Source organism: Odontesthes bonariensis, chromosome 3, assembly GCF_027942865.1.
Source record: "Odontesthes bonariensis isolate fOdoBon6 chromosome 3, fOdoBon6.hap1, whole genome shotgun sequence".
Classification (NCBI taxonomy): Eukaryota; Metazoa; Chordata; class Actinopteri; order Atheriniformes; family Atherinopsidae; genus Odontesthes; species Odontesthes bonariensis.
This window is the reverse complement of record NC_134508.1, coordinates 346,426-365,428: the sequence shown is the minus strand read 5'-3', so window position 1 is coordinate 365,428 and position 19,003 is coordinate 346,426. Positions and strand designations below refer to the sequence as shown.

Genomic DNA, 19,003 nt, shown 5'->3' with positions numbered 1-19,003 from the left:
ATCTCAGACTCTGCGGGCCTCAGTTAGCATGTTAAAGGTTAAAGGTCACCCCAAGGTCAGAAACCAAAGAGCTACATCTCAGACTCTGCAGGCCTCAGTTAGCATGTTAAAGGTTAAAGGTCACCCCAAGGTCAGAAACCCAAGAGCTACATCTCAGACTCTGCGGGCCTCAGTTAGCATGTTAAAGGTTAAAGGTCACCCCAAGGTCAGAAACCAAAGAGCCACATCTCAGACTCTGCAGGCCTCAGTTAGCATGTTAAAGGTTAAAGGTCACCCCAAGGTCAGAAACCCAAGAGCTACATCTCAGACTCTGCGGGCCTCAGTTAGCATGTTAAAGGTTAAAGGTCACCCCAAGGTCAGAAACCCAAGAGCTACATCTCAGACTCTGCAGGCCTCAGTTAGCATGTTAAAGGTTAAAGGTCACCCCAAGGTCAGAAAGCCAAGAGCTACATCTCAGATAACATATTTCATGTTCCAGATTCAACTGTCCTGAGTAAAGGGGCTAATATTCCAAGATGAGCTAATCTGTGACTCTTAAAATCAAAGGTCACAGTTATTTTTTCTTTACGTATAACTTTAGTATAAAAAAACTTTAATTTCCTTGAAATAAGCAGCTTTATTCCAAAGTTTAATGAAATCTTTCTACAAATAAATTGCAACAGAGATTCATACAGATTTGAAAACATTTAGAAAGAAAGATGTCGAAATGTTTGCTCGTGTGACTGAGATTCTCGACAGATAAAAGACAAAAATCTGACTTTGCTTGGTGCAACCTGTCCTGGAAATCCCCTGAAAAATGCTGCTGAAGACACAGTGGAGTTGGTGTGTGAACATGTGAACAGATTAGAAATGAGTGTGTCTTCTGAAAACTGATGCTACACAAACAAGACGGACGCTTGTTTTTAGGAGCAACAGCTGCTTTGTGAAAGCCCGTTTACGATTTACGATCAGTTATTATCACTATTTCAACTATTCAAAGTAAAAATATAGGAAAAGAAACTGAATCTAAACTAAAAATGTTTTGGTTCATGACTTTTACCTGAAAAGCATCACATTTTGATTAACCTACTTTGTCCTTATTGCTAATAGGTAAACGTTAGCATGCTAATAGGTGAATGTTAGCATTCTAAGAGGTGAATGTTAGCATTCTAAGAGGTGAATGTTAGCATACTGTCATTCTCTTTTAGACTCAGTTATATTTTACGTTTAGTTCTAATTGTACTTAATATGTGACTTAATATATTAATTAACATATAATTAGCGAATGCTAGCATGCCCTATTAGCCCCAGTTGTTTTGTACTGTAGTGCATGGCGTGCATGTACAAGCACTTTGGGTAATAGATATCTATAAAAACAATCAGCCTTTCTTGTCACTTCTTTGCCTAAATTTAAACTTTTTAACAGCAACAAGTACTTTGCGATTAACAAATAGCTTTAGCAGTTATTTATGTTCAATTCTAATTCGCAAATGCTAGCATGCTAGCAAGCTAAACCAAACAATTAACGTGGTTGACACTATATATCCCCCTAAATCAGCACTTTGAGTCCTCGTTGTAGTTCATGTGGAATGTATTTATTAATGGATTATAGTTAACAAGCATTAACCAGCTTTTGTCCCCAGAGGACGAGCCTTCAGAGTTTCTACGTTCTCATTGTAGCTCCTCTTTTGGCCCCAGGTTTGTGAGGAAGGTCCCTTTAACCCTCCTGTTGTCTTGCGGGTCAAAAGTGACTAATAGCTGACAGTCTTTACCCTAATTAGCAAATGTTAGCATACTACCATGTTTAGCTGGGCAGCCGTGGCCTAGTGGTTAGGGAGGCGGACTTAAGATCAGAGGGTTGCAAGTTCAAGTCCCGCCATTACCTCTCCCTACACCTCTATTCATGGCTGAAGTGCCCTTGAGCAAGGCACCTAACCCCACATTGCTCCAGGGCCTGTAACCAATACCCTGTATCTAAATAGATGTAAGTCGCTTTGGATAAAAAGCGTCAGCTAAGTGTAATGTAGCTGTAGAAAAAATACCTTAAACTATCTTTTTCCAACTTGAAATGTTCTGACTTTTCCTAAAGGGACCCCATCATTAGAAAAAGTCACACTTTATTTTTGTTTATGTTCCCATGTGGGCTGTACACCACTAGGGTACAAAGATTGTCTTATGGGTCATTTTTGACCCGTGAATTATAAAAACATTTAAACACCAGAAAAAGTTCAGTTTTTTTCCCTTTCAAAATAATTAATTCAAAAGTAATTACTTAACATTTATATAACAGCAATAATAAACCTTTATTATGTCAAAGAAAACTGAGAAAACAAGAAAACTGTTGGTCCAGCTGACAGTAAAAAAAAAGTGTAATCCTGAAAACTGGTGATTGTCTTTTTGTATTGTGTAACAGAAAATACATGATAAAAAATGTATTGAGTTGAGTTGAATAGATAAATAACAGGTGGTTTCATAATACAAAATAGATTTTGGATTTAAAATTAAATGAAGTTGCTTTATTTTGGGGCTTTGGTAGGGCGGCTCATTTCTGACCCGTAGGACAAAGGGAGTAAACACAATGTTAAGACCGTATAAGTTGCTGTACAACACAGAGTCCCCACGTTGTCATAACAACCAGAAACGCCTCCGAGCCTGAGGTGAAAAATGAAAGCTTTGAAAGCTGTGCAGGTGGAGGCCAGGTGGAGCTGGATGAAAGGGCCCCGCCTCCACCTGAACAAACAACCCGCTGAGTTTCCCCTCTCGACCTTTGTGACTGTGTTTGAGCCTGAAAATGAAAGGAACTCTGCCGGTGTGAGTAAACTGGGTGTAAAGAAGTATTTGTGCTGGAACGCTGCCAGCTGCATTCATCCAGTCTGTGGTGGTGTTGTTCCCGGCAGGACAGAAACCGGCAGGATGAAACATGTCTGCCGGTCCGCGCCAACGTCAACAACAACAACACGTTACTCAGAGTTCCCTTACGTAAAGTCTCCGGTTACGCACCAGCTTCATGTTGTTTTCCCCCAGCTTTAAGCTTTTATATCTTTATAAAATCCACCTGTATGATTTAGTCTTGTGTTGATAAGACTTTCTGAGCTGAAGAGTTTCCATGTGAGACATTAAACGAGGCAGTTTTATTCAGAAAGCACCAAATAAAAACGTCATCTCAAGGCTTTTTAGAGCCAATTACGATCCAACTCACTGTAAAACAATCAGAATCCAGTTCATTCTATTTTAATCTGGTCCAGTTCATACATACAACGCCAGTTCAGATGAAGCTTTCAAACAGGAAAGGTGAAAGAAGGCAGTCCTAGAAACCTTTTAAATGCGAGTCAGAGGACAGATCCTGGTCAGAAATAGAGTTGCAAAGGGGCGGAAAGTTTCCGGTAAATTTCCGGAAAGTTTCCGATAAATTTCCAAGGGAAGTTAAGCTTGGGAATTTTAGATATATTCCATATTGGAAACTTTCCATGGGAGTTATGGGAACTAATGGGAATTTAGGAGAACTAACTGGGAATAAATTATATCCAAGCATAAATATAAACAGAAGTCATAAGAAAACATCCATACAAAATGTATAACAGATTTATTTGTAAGTAGAGTAGAACACGTTCTAATTACTTGTTTCATGGATGAACAAAAAAAGGAGTGTTGGGTTCAATATTACCCATCCCCTAACCCCACTCATTCAGAAATGCCCCCCCCATCCAAAAATCTCCACAAAGTCCCATTCAAATGTAAAATGAAAAATGCCACTCTTCCTCCAAAACGTCCCGTTAAACATGTAAATCTTCCTTCAAGCGATCCTCTGCATTAAAGCTCAGCCAATAGACTCTCCCTGGGCCTCCTCCTCATCCAGCTCTTCCTCTTCAGTGTCACTTTCCAGCCTTGTTGAGGACGGCTCTGTGTCCGGCTCAAAGAGCCGTAGGTCTGCGCCAATGCCAGCCAGCTTTTCCACTCTCACATCTGTGAGCCTGTTGCCAAACAGTGCCCAGTTGGAGGCTACAGGTGCACGGGCCTCAGACTCAAGTCGTGATTATGCTAAAATATACTTTCCTCAACTATATTTAAGTTCCCTAGAAGAGCCAACCTTCAGTTTAGAAAATTCCCAGTTTATTCCCATAAATTCCCATGGAAAGTTTCCGTCTTTGAAAATTCCGGGAATTTTACAGCCCTATTCAGAAATAACTCCGAGGTTCCTCACTGTGGGACCAGAAGCTGAGGAAACACCATCCAGAGAAGCTATAGAACCGGACAGTTTCAGGTCCAAAGATAACGACTTCAGTTTGTCTGAGTTTAGAAGCAGAAAGCTCTGAGTCATCCAGCTCTTTATGTCTGTAAGACATGTTGTAGTCTGACCAGCTGATTGGGTTCATCAGGTTCATAGATAAGTACAGCTGAGTATCATCAGCATAGATAAGTACAGCTGAGTATCATCAGCATAGATAAGTACAGCTGAGTATCATCAGCATAGATAAGTACAGCTGAGTATCATCAGCATAGATAAGTACAGCTGAGTATCATCAGCATAGATAAGTACAGCTGAGTATCATCAGCATAGATAAGTACAGCTGAGTATCATCAGCATAGATAAGTACAGCTGAGTATCATCAGCACAGATAAGTACAGCTGAGTATCATCAGCATAGATAAGTACAGCTGAGTATATTCAGCATAGATAAGTACAGCTGAGTATCATCAGCACAGATAAGTACAGCTGAGTATCATCAGCATAGATAAGTACAGCTGAGTATCATCAGCACAGATAAGTACAGCTGAGTATCATCAGCATAGATAAGTACAGCTGAGTATCATCAGCATAGATAAGTACAGCTGAGTATCATCAGCACAGATAAGTACAGCTGGGTATCATCAGCATAGATAAGTACAGCTGAGTATATTCAGCATAGATAAGTACAGCTGAGTATCATCAGCATAGATAAGTACAGCTGAGTATCATCAGTATAGATAAGTACAGCTGAGTATCATCAGCATAGATAAGTACAGCTGAGTATCATCAGTATAGATAAGTACAGCTGAGTATCATCAGCATAGATAAGTACAGCTGAGTATCATCAGCACAGATAAGTACAGCTGAGTATCATCAGCACAGATAAGTACAGCTGGGTATCATCAGCATAGATAAGTACAGCTAGTATCATCAGCATAGATAAGTACAGCTGAGTATCATCAGCATAGATAAGTACAGCTGAGTATCATCACCATAGATAAGTACAGCTGAGTATCATCAGCATAGATAAGTACAGCTAGTATCATCAGCATAGATAAGTACAGCTGAGTATCATCAGCACAGATAAGTACAGCTGGGTATCATCAGCATAGATAAGTACAGCTAGTATCATCAGCATAGATAAGTACAGCTGGGGATCATCAGCATAGATAAGTACAGCTGAGTATCATCAGCATAGATAAGTACAGCTGAGTATCATCAGCATAGATAAGTACAGCTGGGGATCATCAGCACAGATAAGTACAGCTGAGTATCATCACCATAGATAAGTACAGCTGAGTATCATCAGCATAGATAAGTACAGCTAGTATCATCAGCATAGATAAGTACAGCTGAGTATCATCAGCATAGATAAGTACAGCTGAGTATCATCAGCATAGATAAGTACAGCTGAGTATCATCAGCATAGATAAGTACAGCTAGTATCATCAGCATAGATAAGTACAGCTGAGTATCATCAGCATAGATAAGTACAGCTAGTATCATCAGCATAGATAAGTACAGCTGAGTATCATCAGCACAGATAAGTACAGCTGGGTATCATCAGCATAGATAAGTACAGCTAGTATCATCAGCATAGATAAGTACAGCTGAGTATCATCAGCATAGATAAGTACAGCTGAGTATCATCACCATAGATAAGTACAGCTGAGTATCATCAGCATAGATAAGTACAGCTAGTATCATCAGCATAGATAAGTACAGCTGAGTATCATCAGCACAGATAAGTACAGCTGGTATCATCAGCATAGATAAGTACAGCTAGTATCATCAGCATAGATAAGTACAGCTGAGTATCATCAGCATAGATAAGTACAGCTGAGTATCATCACCATAGATAAGTACAGCTGAGTATCATCAGCATAGATAAGTACAGCTAGTATCATCAGCATAGATAAGTACAGCTAGTATCATCAGCATAGATAAGTACAGCTGAGTATCATCAGCATAGATAAGTACAGCTGAGTATCATCAGCACAGATAAGTACAGCTAGTATCATCAGCATAGATAAGTACAGCTGAGTATCATCACCATAGATAAGTACAGCTAGTATCATCAGCACAGATAAGTACAGCTGAGTATCATCACCATAGATAAGTACAGCTAGTATCATCAGCATAGATAAGTACAGCTAGTATCATCAGCATAGATAAGTACAGCTGAGTATCATCAGCATAGATAAGTACAGCTGAGTATCATCACCATAGATAAGTACAGCTGAGTATCATCAGCATAGATAAGTACAGCTAGTATCATCAGCATAGATAAGTACAGCTGAGTATCATCAGCACAGATAAGTACAGCTGAGTATCATCAGCATAGATAAGTACAGCTGAGTATCATCAGCATAGATAAGTACAGCTGAGTATCATCAGCACAGATAAGTACAGCTGAGTATCATCAGCATAGATAAGTACAGCTGAGTATCATCAGCATAGATAAGTACAGCTGAGTATCATCAGCATAGATAAGTACAGCTAGTATCATCAGCATAGATAAGTACAGCTGAGTATCATCAGCACAGATAAGTACAGCTGAGTATCATCAGCATAGATAAGTACAGCTGAGTATCATCAGCATAGATAAGTACAGCTGAGTATCATCAGCATAGATAAGTACAGCTGAGTATCATCAGCATAGATAAGTACAGCTGAGTATCATCAGCATAGATAAGTACAGCTGAGTATCATCATCATAGATAAGTACAGCTGAGTATCATCAGCATAGATAAGTACAGCTGAGTATCATCAGCATAGATAAGTACAGCTGAGTATCATCAGCATAGATAAGTACAGCTGAGTATCATCAGCATAGATAAGTACAGCTGAGTATCATCAGCATAGATAAGTACAGCTGAGTATCATCAGCACAGATAAGTACAGCTGAGTATCATCAGCATAGATAAGTACAGCTGAGTATCATCAGCATAGATAAGTACAGCTGAGTATCATCAGCATAGATAAGTACAGCTGAGTATCATCAGCATAGATAAGTACAGCTGAGTATCATCAGCATAGATAAGTACAGCTGAGTATCATCAGCATAGATAAGTACAGCTGAGTATCATCAGCATAGATAAGTACAGCTGGGGATCATCAGCATAGATAAGTACAGCTAGTATCATCAGCATAGATAAGTACAGCTGAGTATCATCAGCATAGATAAGTACAGCTGAGTATCATCAGCATAGATAAGTACAGCTGAGTATCATCAGTATAGATAAGTACAGCTGAGTATCATCAGCATAGATAAGTACAGCTGAGTATATTCAGCATAGATAAGTACAGCTGAGTATCATCAGCATATATAAGTACAGCTGAGTATCATCAGCATAGATAAGTACAGCTGAGTATCATCAGCATAGATAAGTACAGCTGAGTATATTCAGCATAGATAAGTACAGCTGAGTATATTCAGCATAGATAAGTACAGCTGAGTATCATCAGCATATATAAGTACAGCTGAGTATCATCAGCATAGATAAGTACAGCTGAGTATCATCAGCATAGATAAGTACAGCTGAGTATATTCAGCATAGATAAGTACAGCTGAGTATCATCAGCATAGATAAGTACAGCTGGGTATCATCAGCATAGATAAGTACAGCTGAGTATCATCAGCATAGATAAGTACAGCTAGTATCATCAGCATAGATAAGTACAGCTGAGTATCATCAGTATAGATAAGTACAGCTGAGTATCATCAGCATAGATAAGTACAGCTGAGTATCATCAGCATAGATAAGTACAGCTAGTATCATCAGCATAGATAAGTACAGCTGAGTATCATCAGCATAGATAAGTACAGCTGGGTATCATCAGCATAGATAAGTACAGCTGAGTATCATCAGCATAGATAAGTACAGCTGAGTATCATCAGCATAGATAAGTACAGCTGAGTATCATCAGCATAGATAAGTACAGCTGAGTATCATCAGCATAGATAAGTACAGCTGAGTATCATCAGCATAGATAAGTACAGCTGAGTATCATCAGCATAGATAAGTACAGCTGAGTATCATCAGCATAGATAAGTACAGCTGAGTATCATCAGCATAGATAAGTACAGCTGAGTATCATCAGCATAGATAAGTACAGCTGAGTATCATCAGTATAGATAAGTACAGCTGAGTATCATCAGCATAGATAAGTACAGCTGAGTATCATCAGCATAGATAAGTACAGCTGAGTATCATCAGCATAGATAAGTACAGCTGAGTATCATCAGCATAGATAAGTACAGCTGAGTATCATCAGCATAGATAAGTACAGCTGAGTATCATCAGCATAGATAAGTACAGCTGAGTATCATCAGTATAGATAAGTACAGCTAGTATCATCAGCATAGATAAGTACAGCTGAGTATCATCAGCATAGATAAGTACAGCTGAGTATCATCAGCATAGATAAGTACAGCTGAGTATCATCAGCATAGATAAGTACAGCTGAGTATCATCAGCATAGATAAGTACAGCTGAGTATATTCAGCATAGATAAGTACAGCTGAGTATCATCAGCATAGATAAGTACAGCTGAGTATCATCAGTATAGATAAGTACAGCTAGTATCATCAGTATAGATAAGTACAGCTGAGTATCATCAGCATAGATAAGTACAGCTGAGTATCATCAGTATAGATAAGTACAGCTAGTATCATCAGCATAGATAAGTACAGCTGAGTATCATCAGCATAGATAAGTACAGCTGAGTATCATCAGCATAGATAAGTACAGCTGAGTATCATCAGTATAGATAAGTACAGCTGAGTATCATCAGTATAGATAAGTACAGCTGAGTATCATCAGCATAGATAAGTACAGCTGAGTATCATCAGTATAGATAAGTACAGCTAGTATCATCAGCATAGATAAGTACAGCTGAGTATCATCAGCACAGATAAGTACAGCTGAGTATCATCAGTATAGATAAGTACAGCTGAGTATCATCAGCATAGATAAGTACAGCTGAGTATCATCAGCATAGATAAGTACAGCTAGTATCATCAGCATAGATAAGTACAGCTGAGTATCATCAGCATAGATAAGTACAGCTGGGTATCATCAGCATAGATAAGTACAGCTGAGTATCATCAGTATAGATAAGTACAGCTGAGTATCATCAGCATAGATAAGTACAGCTGAGTATCATCAGTATAGATAAGTACAGCTAGTATCATCAGCATAGATAAGTACAGCTGAGTATCATCAGCACAGATAAGTACAGCTGAGTATCATCAGTATAGATAAGTACAGCTGAGTATCATCAGCATAGATAAGTACAGCTGAGTATCATCAGCATAGATAAGTACAGCTAGTATCATCAGCATAGATAAGTACAGCTGAGTATCATCAGCATAGATAAGTACAGCTGGGTATCATCAGCATAGATAAGTACAGCTGAGTATCATCATCATAGATAAGTACAGCTGAGTATCATCAGCATAGATAAGTACAGCTGAGTATCATCAGCATAGATAAGTACAGCTGAGTATCATCAGCACAGATAAGTACAGCTGAGTATCATCAGTATAGATAAGTACAGCTGAGTATCATCAGCATAGATAAGTACAGCTGAGTATCATCAGCATAGATAAGTACAGCTGAGTATCATCAGCATAGATAAGTACAGCTGAGTATCATCAGCATAGATAAGTACAGCTGAGTATTATCAGCATAGATAAGTACAGCTGAGTATCATCAGTATAGATAAGTACAGCTAGTATCATCAGCATAGATAAGTACAGCTGAGTATCATCAGCATAGATAAGTACAGCTGAGTATCATCAGCATAGATAAGTACAGCTGAGTATCATCAGCATAGATAAGTACAGCTGAGTATCATCAGTATAGATAAGTACAGCTAGTATCATCAGTATAGATAAGTACAGCTGAGTATCATCAGCATAGATAAGTACAGCTGAGTATCATCAGTATAGATAAGTACAGCTAGTATCATCAGCATAGATAAGTACAGCTGAGTATCATCAGCACAGATAAGTACAGCTGAGTATCATCAGTATAGATAAGTACAGCTGAGTATCATCAGCATAGATAAGTACAGCTGAGTATCATCAGCATAGATAAGTACAGCTGAGTATCATCAGCATAGATAAGTACAGCTGAGTATCATCAGCATAGATAAGTACAGCTGAGTATCATCAGCATAGATAAGTACAGCTGAGTATCATCAGCATAGATAAGTACAGCTGAGTATCATCAGCATAGATAAGTACAGCTGAGTATCATCAGCATAGATAAGTACAGCTGAGTATCATCAGCATAGATAAGTACAGCTGAGTATCATCAGCATAGATAAGTACAGCTGGGTATCATCAGCATATATAAGTACAGCTGAGTATATTCAGCATAGATAAGTACAGCTGAGTATCATCACCATAGATAAGTACAGCTGAGTATCATCAGCATAGATAAGTACAGCTGAGTATCATCAGCATATATAAGTACAGCTGAGTATATTCAGCATATATAAGTACAGCTGAGTATCATCAGCACAGATAAGTACAGCTGAGTATCATCAGCATAGATAAGTACAGCTGAGTATCATCAGCATAGATAAGTACAGCTGAGTATATTCAGCATAGATAAGTACAGCTGAGTATCATCAGCATATATAAGTACAGCTGAGTATCATCAGCATAGATAAGTACAGCTGAGTATCATCATCATAGATAAGTACAGCTGAGTATCATCAGCATAGATAAGTACAGCTGAGTATCATCAGCATAGATAAGTACAGCTGAGTATATTCAGCATAGATAAGTACAGCTGAGTATCATCAGCATAGATAAGTACAGCTGAGTATATTCAGCATAGATAAGTACAGCTGAGTATCATCAGCATAGATAAGTACAGCTGGGGATCATCAGTATAGATAAGTACAGCTGAGTATATTCAGCATAGATAAGTACAGCTGAGTATCATCAGCACAGATAAGTACAGCTGGGGATCATCAGTATAGATAAGTACAGCTGAGTATCATCAGTATAGATAAGTACAGCTGAGTATCATCAGCACAGATAAGTACAGCTGAGTATCATCAGCATAGATAAGTACAGCTGGGGATCATCAGTATAGATAAGTACAGCTAGTATCATCAGCATAGATAAGTACAGCTGAGTATATTCAGCATAGATAAGTACAGCTGAGTATCATCAGCATAGATAAGTACAGCTGGGGATCATCAGTATAGATAAGTACAGCTGAGTATCATCAGCATAGATAAGTACAGCTGAGTATCATCATCATAGATAAGTACAGCTGAGTATCATCAGCATAGATAAGTACAGCTGAGTATCATCAGCATAGATAAGTACAGCTGGGGATCATCAGTATAGATAAGTACAGCTAGTATCATCAGCATAGATAAGTACAGCTGAGTATATTCAGCATAGATAAGTACAGCTGGGTATCATCAGCATAGATAAGTACAGCTGAGTATCATCAGCATAGATAAGTACAGCTGAGTATCATCAGCATAGATAAGTACAGCTGAGTATCATCAGCATAGATAAGTACAGCTAGTATCATCAGCATAGATAAGTACAGCTGAGTATCATCAGCATAGATAAGTACAGCTGAGTATCATCAGCATAGATAAGTACAGCTGGGGATCATCAGTATAGATAAGTACAGCTGAGTATCATCAACATAGATAAGTACAGCTGAGTATCATCAACACAGGTAAGTACAGCTGAGTATCATCAGCACAGATAAGTACAGCTGGGTATCATCAGCATAGATAAGTACAGCTGGGTATCATCAGCACAGATAAGTACAGCTGAGTATCATCAGCACAGATAAGTACAGCTGAGTATCATCAGCACAGATAAGTACAGCTGAGTATCATCAGCATAGATAAGTACAGCTGAGTATCATCGGCATAGATAAGTACAGCTGGGTATCATCAGCATATATAAGTACAGCTGAGTATCATCAGCATAGATAAGTACAGCTGAGTATCATCAGCATAGATAAGTACAGCTGAGTATCATCAGCATAGATAAGTACAGCTGAGTATCATCAGCATAGCGGTGATTTTGTAGTAAATTTCAGTTGTTTCTCCTTTCAGTTTTGTCAGTTTCATGTCTTTTTCTTAGTGATCAGGAGGCATAAACCTGATGAACTTTGACCTTGACTCAGCTGTTTGAGCAGATAAAAGCCCAGTAATGACCCACGATGCCTGATATAATCCCCTGGTGTCCTTTCTCAGCTAAAGACAACAGACCCCTCCAGCTGGACTCTGTCACCTGAAACCCGTCACTTTGTTTCCATTTGTTCTTCCTCCCTCATTTGCATCTGGATAAAAGTCTTCCTCTTTCCTCCTTCTTCTTCTTCTCGCTCTCATTTGAATGCTGAAGAGGAAACGGGTGAATCGGGTCGACAATCTGTGGCGCTCACGACCTTTTTTCTGCAGGAAGGAAACTGCCCGTCGTCACTGAGCGCTCATGTACGTCCACATTTGCATCTGCTCTGCTGAGTGATGTTAACCAGCCTTTTTATGGTGTTTCTGCTTCTACCTGCTCTGCTGAGTGATGTTAACCAGCCTTTTTATGGTGTTTCTGCTTCTACCTGCTCTGCTGAGTGATGTTAACCAGCCTTTTTATGGTGTTTCTGCTTCTACCTGCTCTGCTGAGTGATGTTAACCAGCCTTTTCATGATGTTTCTGCTTCTATCTGCTCTGCTGAGTGATGTTAACCAGCCTTTTTATGGTGTTTCTGCTTCTACCTGCTCTGCTGAGTGATGTTAACCAGCCTTTTCATGGTGTTTCTGCTTCTATCTGCTCTGCTGAGTGATGTTAACCAGCCTTTTTATGGTGTTTCTGCTTCTACCTGCTCTGCTGAGTGATGTTAACCAGCCTTTTTATGGTGTTTCTGCTTCTATCTGCTCTGCTGAGTGATGTTAACCCGCCTTTTTATGGTGTTTCTGCTTCTACCTGCTCTGCTGAGTGATGTTAACCAGCCTTTTTATGGTGTTTCTGCTTCTATCTGCTCTGCTGAGTGATGTTAACCAGCCTTTTTATGGTGTTTCTGCTTCTATCTGCTCTGCTGAGTGATGTTAACCAGCCTTTTTATGGTGTTTCTGCTTCTACCTGCTCTGCTGAGTGATGTTAACCAGCCTTTTCATGGTGTTTCTGCTTCTATCTGCTCTGCTGAGTGATGCTAACCAGCCTTTTTATGGTGTTTCTGCTTCTATCCGCTCTGCTGAGTGATGTTAACCAGCCTTTTTATGGTGTTTCTGCTTCTATCCGCTCTGCTGAGTGATGTTAACCAGCCTTTTTATGGTGTTTCTGCTTCTATCCGCTCTGCTGAGTGATGCTAACCAGCCTTTTTATGGTGTTTCTGCTTCTACCTGCTCCGCTGAGTGATGTTAACCAGCCTTTTTATGGTGTTTCTGCTTCTATCCGCTCTGCTGAGTGATGTTAACCAGCCTTTTTATGGTGTTTCTGCTTCTACCTGCTCTGCTGAGTGATGTTAACCAGCCTTTTTATGGTGTTTCTGCTTCTACCTGCTCTGCTGAGTGATGTTAACCAGCCTTTTTATGGTGTTTCTGCTTCTACCTGCTCTGCTGAGTGATGTTAACCAGCCTTTTTATGGTGTTTCTGCTTCTACCTGCTCCGCTGAGTGATGTTAACCAGCCTTTTTATGGTGTTTCTGCTTCTACCTGCTCTGCTGAGTGATGTTAACCAGCCTTTTTATGCTGTTTCTGCTTCTACCTGCTCCGCTGAGTGATGTTAACCCGCCTTTTTATGGTGTTTCTGCTTCTATCTGCTCTGCTGAGTGATGTTAACCAGCCTTTTTATGGTGTTTCTGCTTCTATCCGCTCTGCTGAGTGATGTTAACCAGCCTTTTTATGCTGTTTCTGCTTCTACCTGCTCTGCTGAGTGATGTTAACCAGCCTTTTTATGGTGTTTCTGCTTCTACCTGCTCTGCTGAGTGATGCTAACCGGCCTTTTTATGGTGTTTCTGCTTCTATCTGCTCTGCTGAGTGATGTTAACCGGCCTTTTTATGGTGTTTCTGCTTCTACCTGCTCTGCTGAGTGATGTTAACCAGCCTTTTTATGGTGTTTCTGCTTCTATCTGCTCTGCTGAGTGATGTTAACCCGCCTTTTTATGGTGTTTCTGCTTCTACCTGCTCTGCTGAGTGATGCTAACCGGCCTTTTTATGGTGTTTCTGCTTCTATCTGCTCTGCTGAGTGATGTTAACCAGCCTTTTTATGGTGTTTCTGCTTCTATCTGCTCTGCTGAGTGATGTTAACCGGCCTTTTTATGGTGTTTCTGCTTCTACCTGCTCTGCTGAGTGATGTTAACCGGCCTTTTTATGGTGTTTCTGCTTCTATCTGCTCCGCTGAGTGATGTTAACCAGCCTTTTTATGGTGTTTCTGCTTCTACCTGCTCTGCTGAGTGATGCTAACCGGCCTTTTTATGGTGTTTCTGCTTCTATCTGCTCCGCTGAGTGATGTTAACCGGCCTTTTTATGGTGTTTCTGCTTCTACCTGCTCTGCTGAGTGATGCTAACCGGCCTTTTTATGGTGTTTCTGCTTCTATCTGCTCTGCTGAGTGATGTTAACCGGCCTTTTTATGGTGTTTCTGCTTCTACCTGCTCTGCTGAGTGATGTTAACCAGCCTTTTTATGGTGTTTCTGCTTCTACCTGCTCTGCTGAGTGATGTTAACCGGCCTTTTTATGGTGTTTCTGCTTCTATCTGCTCTGCTGAGTGATGTTAACCCGCCTTTTTATGGTGTTTCTGCTTCTACCTGCTCTGCTGAGTGATGCTAACCGGCCTTTTTATGGTGTTTCTGCTTCTATCTGCTCTGCTGAGTGATGTTAACCAGCCTTTTTATGGTGTTTCTGCTTCTACCTGCTCTGCTGAGTGATGTTAACCAGCCTTTTTATGGTGTTTCTGCTTCTACCTGCTCTGCTGAGTGATGTTAACCGGCCTTTTTATGGTGTTTCTGCTTCTATCTGCTCTGCTGAGTGATGTTAACCCGCCTTTTTATGGTGTTTCTGCTTCTACCTGCTCTGCTGAGTGATGCTAACCGGCCTTTTTATGGTGTTTCTGCTTCTATCTGCTCTGCTGAGTGATGTTAACCGGCCTTTTTATGGTGTTTCTGCTTCTACCTGCTCTGCTGAGTGATGTTAACCAGCCTTTTTATGGTGTTTCTGCTTCTATCTGCTCCGCTGAGTGATGTTAACCAGCCTTTTTATGGTGTTTCTGCTTCTATCTGCTCCGCTGAGTGATGTTAACCGGCCTTTTTATGGTGTTTCTGCTTCTACCTGCTCTGCTGAGTGATGTTAACCGGCCTTTTTATGGTGTTTCTGCTTCTACCTGCTCTGCTGAGTGATGCTAACCGGCCTTTTTATGGTGTTTCTGCTTCTATCTGCTCTGCTGAGTGATGTTAACCGGCCTTTTTATGGTGTTTCTGCTTCTACCTGCTCTGCTGAGTGATGTTAACCGGCCTTTTTATGGTGTTTCTGCTTCTATCTGCTCCGCTGAGTGATGCTAACCGGCCTTTTTATGGTGTTTCTGCTTCTATCTGCTCTGCTGAGTGATGTTAACCAGCCTTTTTATGGTGTTTCTGCTTCTATCTGCTCTGCTGAGTGATGTTAACCAGCCTTTTTATGGTGTTTCTGCTTCTATCTGCTCTGCTGAGTGATGTTAACCAGCCTTTTTATGGTGTTTCTGCTTCTATCTGCTCTGCTGAGTGATGTTAACCAGCCTTTTTATGGTGTTTCTGCTTCTATCTGCTCTGCTGAGTGATGTTAACCAGCCTTTTTATGGTGTTTCTGCTTCTATCTGCTCTGCTGAGTGATGCTAACCAGCCTTTTTATGGTGTTTCTGCTTCTACCTGCTCTGCTGAGTGATGTTAACCAGCCTTTTTATGGTGTTTCTGCTTCTATCTGCTCTGCTGAGTGATGTTAACCAGCCTTTTTATGGTGTTTCTGCTTCTACCTGCTCCGCTGAGTGATGTTAACCAGCCTTTTTATGGTGTTTCTGCTTCTACCTGCTCCGCTGAGTGATGCTAACCAGCCTTTTTATGGTGTTTCTGCTTCTATCTGCTCTGCTGAGTGATGCTAACCAGCCTTTTTATGGTGTTTCTGCTTCTATCTGCTCTGCTGAGTGATGTTAACCAGCCTTTTTATGGTCTTTCTGCTTCTATCTGCTCTGCTGAGTGATGTTAACCAGCCTTTTTATGGTGTTTCTGCTTCTATCTGCTCTGCTGAGTGATGTTAACCAGCCTTTTTATGGTCTTTCTGCTTCTATCTGCTCTGCTGAGTGATGCTAACCAGCCTTTTTATGGTGTTTCTGCTTCTATCTGCTCTGCTGAGTGATGTTAACCAGCCTTTTTATGGTGTTTCTGCTTCTATCCGCTCTGCTGAGTGATGTTAACCAGCCTTTTTATGGTGTTTCTGCTTCCATCTGCTCCGCTGAGTGATGTTAACCGGCCTTTTTATGGTGTTTCTGCTTCTATCTGCTCTGCTGAGTGATGTTAACCAGCCTTTTTATGGTGTTTCTGCTTCTACCTGCTCCGCTGAGTGATGTTAACCAGCCTTTTTATGGTGTTTCTGCTTCTATCTGCTCTGCTGAGTGATGTTAACCAGCCTTTTTATGGTGTTTCTGCTTCTATCCGCTCTGCTGAGTGATGTTAACCAGCCTTTTTATGGTGTTTCTGCTTCTATCCGCTCTGCTGAGTGATGTTAACCAGCCTTTTTATGGTGTTTCTGCTTCTACCTGCTCCGCTGAGTGATGTTAACCAGCCTTTTTATGGTGTTTCTGCTTCTACCTGCTCCGCTGAGTGATGTTAACCAGCCTTTTTATGGTGTTTCTGCTTCTATCTGCTCCGCTGAGTGATGTTAACCAGCCTTTTTATGGTGTTTCTGCTTCTATCTGCTCTGCTGAGTGATGTTAACCAGCCTTTTTATGATGTTTCTGCTTCTATCCGCTCTGCTGAGTGATGTTAACCAGCCTTTTTATGGTGTTTCTGCTTCTACCTGCTCTGCTGAGTGATGCTAACCAGCCTTTTTATGGTGTTTCTGCTTCTATCTGCTCTGCTGAGTGATGTTAACCAGCCTTTTTATGGTGTTTCTGCTTCTACCTGCTCTGCTGAGTGATGTTAACCAGCCTTTTTATGGTGTTTCTGCTTCTACCTGCTCTGCTGAGTGACGTTAACCAGCCTTTTTATGGTGTTTCTGCTTCTACCTGCTCTGCTGAGTGACGTTAACCAGCCTTTTTATGGTGTTTCTGCTTCTACCTGCTCTGCTGAGTGACGTTAACCAGCCTTTTTATGGTGTTTCTGCTTCTACCTGCTCTGCTGAGTGATGTTAACCAGCCTTTTTATGGTGTTTCTGCTTCTATCCGCTCTGCTGAGTGATGTTAACCAGCCTTTTTATGGTGTTTCTGCTTCTATCCGCTCTGCTGAGTGATGTTAACCAGCCTTTTTATGGTGTTTCTGCTTCTATCTGCTCTGCTGAGTGATGTTAACCAGCCTTTTTATGGTGTTTCTGCTTCTATCTGCTCTGCTGAGTGATGTTAACCAGCCTTTTTATGGTGTTTCTGCTTCTACCTGCTCTGCTGAGTGATGCTAACCAGCCTTTTTATGGTGTTTCTGCTTCTATCTGCTCTGCTGAGTGATGTTAACCAGCCTTTTTATGGTGTTTTTGCTTCTATCCGCTCCTCTGAGTGATGTTAACCAGCCTTTTTATGGTGTTTCTGCTTCTATCTGGTCTGCTGAGTGATGTTAACCAGCCTTTTTATGGTGTTTCTGCTTCTATCTGCTCCCCATCGTCCCCTCCGGGAGGAGGTGAAGTGTCCTCCCACCAAACCAGCTGAGCAGGGACTCTGTGACACGTCACAGTTGATCAAACACTAAAGACACGAGTGACCTGATATTCCAGCTGTGTCCTTATCAGGGCTCCAAGCTCAGTGATATCACATTTCCCCTGATGATCAGGGGAAGGAATGCTTTAAACTTCCTCCTCCTTTTCCTTCATTTTGTTCCCGCTCTGCATCCCAGACGTCTCCTCTTCAACTCATCTTGATTTGGGGTCTTATACCAGGCATTACTTGTGCTTTGGAAAGCTCAGTTAGCTGCTCCGACAGGTGAACAACTTTCCCGTTGCCATGGTTACGCATCGTAACAGATGTGAAAACTACCAGAGTTCCCAGCAGAAGTCTTTCCAGCAGCTCAGAAACATGTTTCAGAAGTCTGTTTCCTCAGAAAAAAGCTCAGCAGCAGATCTGAAGAGCTTTTCTTTGGACTAGCGTCTGTTTTTATTTGCATTTTTAGAAAACCTCCAAATCTTTTTTTGGAGTTGAGGTTTTGCACAAATGTGCTGTAAAACAGCCACAAAGAAATGCAAACCGAGGCCCTGGGTACTCTAAAGGTTCGGTTGTGCTGGTGTTTACAGGCTTCTTTCAGCTCTGGAGCCGGAGGAAGCTGAAGGTCTTAAATCTGTTAGCACCCTCAGAAAGGTCAGAGGTCGGGGGACGAGGGGATACAGGAAGTGAGGCTGTAGGTGTGTGCAGGCAGAACCTGTAACCATGGGGACCGGGATCAGAGGTTTGGTCTGGCCTCTGTGAACTATTTAAACTATTTAAAAAATGGAAAAAAAAGAGTTCAACTATTAAAAGAAAGAGTTCAACTATTAAAGAAATAGAAAAAAGAGTTAAACTATTAAAAAAATAGAAAAAAAATACTTAAACTATTCAAAAAATGGAAAAAAAAAGAGTTCAACTATTAAAAAAATTGTGAAAAGATAG

At 40.6% G+C, this 19,003-nt stretch overlaps 1 protein-coding gene across 1 annotated transcript in view; it reads left to right on the top strand.

Moving 5' to 3' along the window:
• The first annotated feature begins 2,643 nt into the window (after window positions 1-2,643).
• LOC142377904 (ral GTPase-activating protein subunit beta-like) overlaps window positions 2,644-19,003 on the top strand; it is a 139,841-nt gene continuing 123,481 nt past the window's right edge. The window contains exons 1-3 of the mRNA XM_075462241.1: window positions 2,644-2,790; window positions 2,877-2,958; window positions 3,778-3,900. Coding sequence (XP_075318356.1) covers window positions 2,644-2,790; window positions 2,877-2,958; window positions 3,778-3,900 — 352 coding nt within the window. The remainder of the gene's footprint in view (window positions 2,791-2,876; window positions 2,959-3,777; window positions 3,901-19,003) is intronic.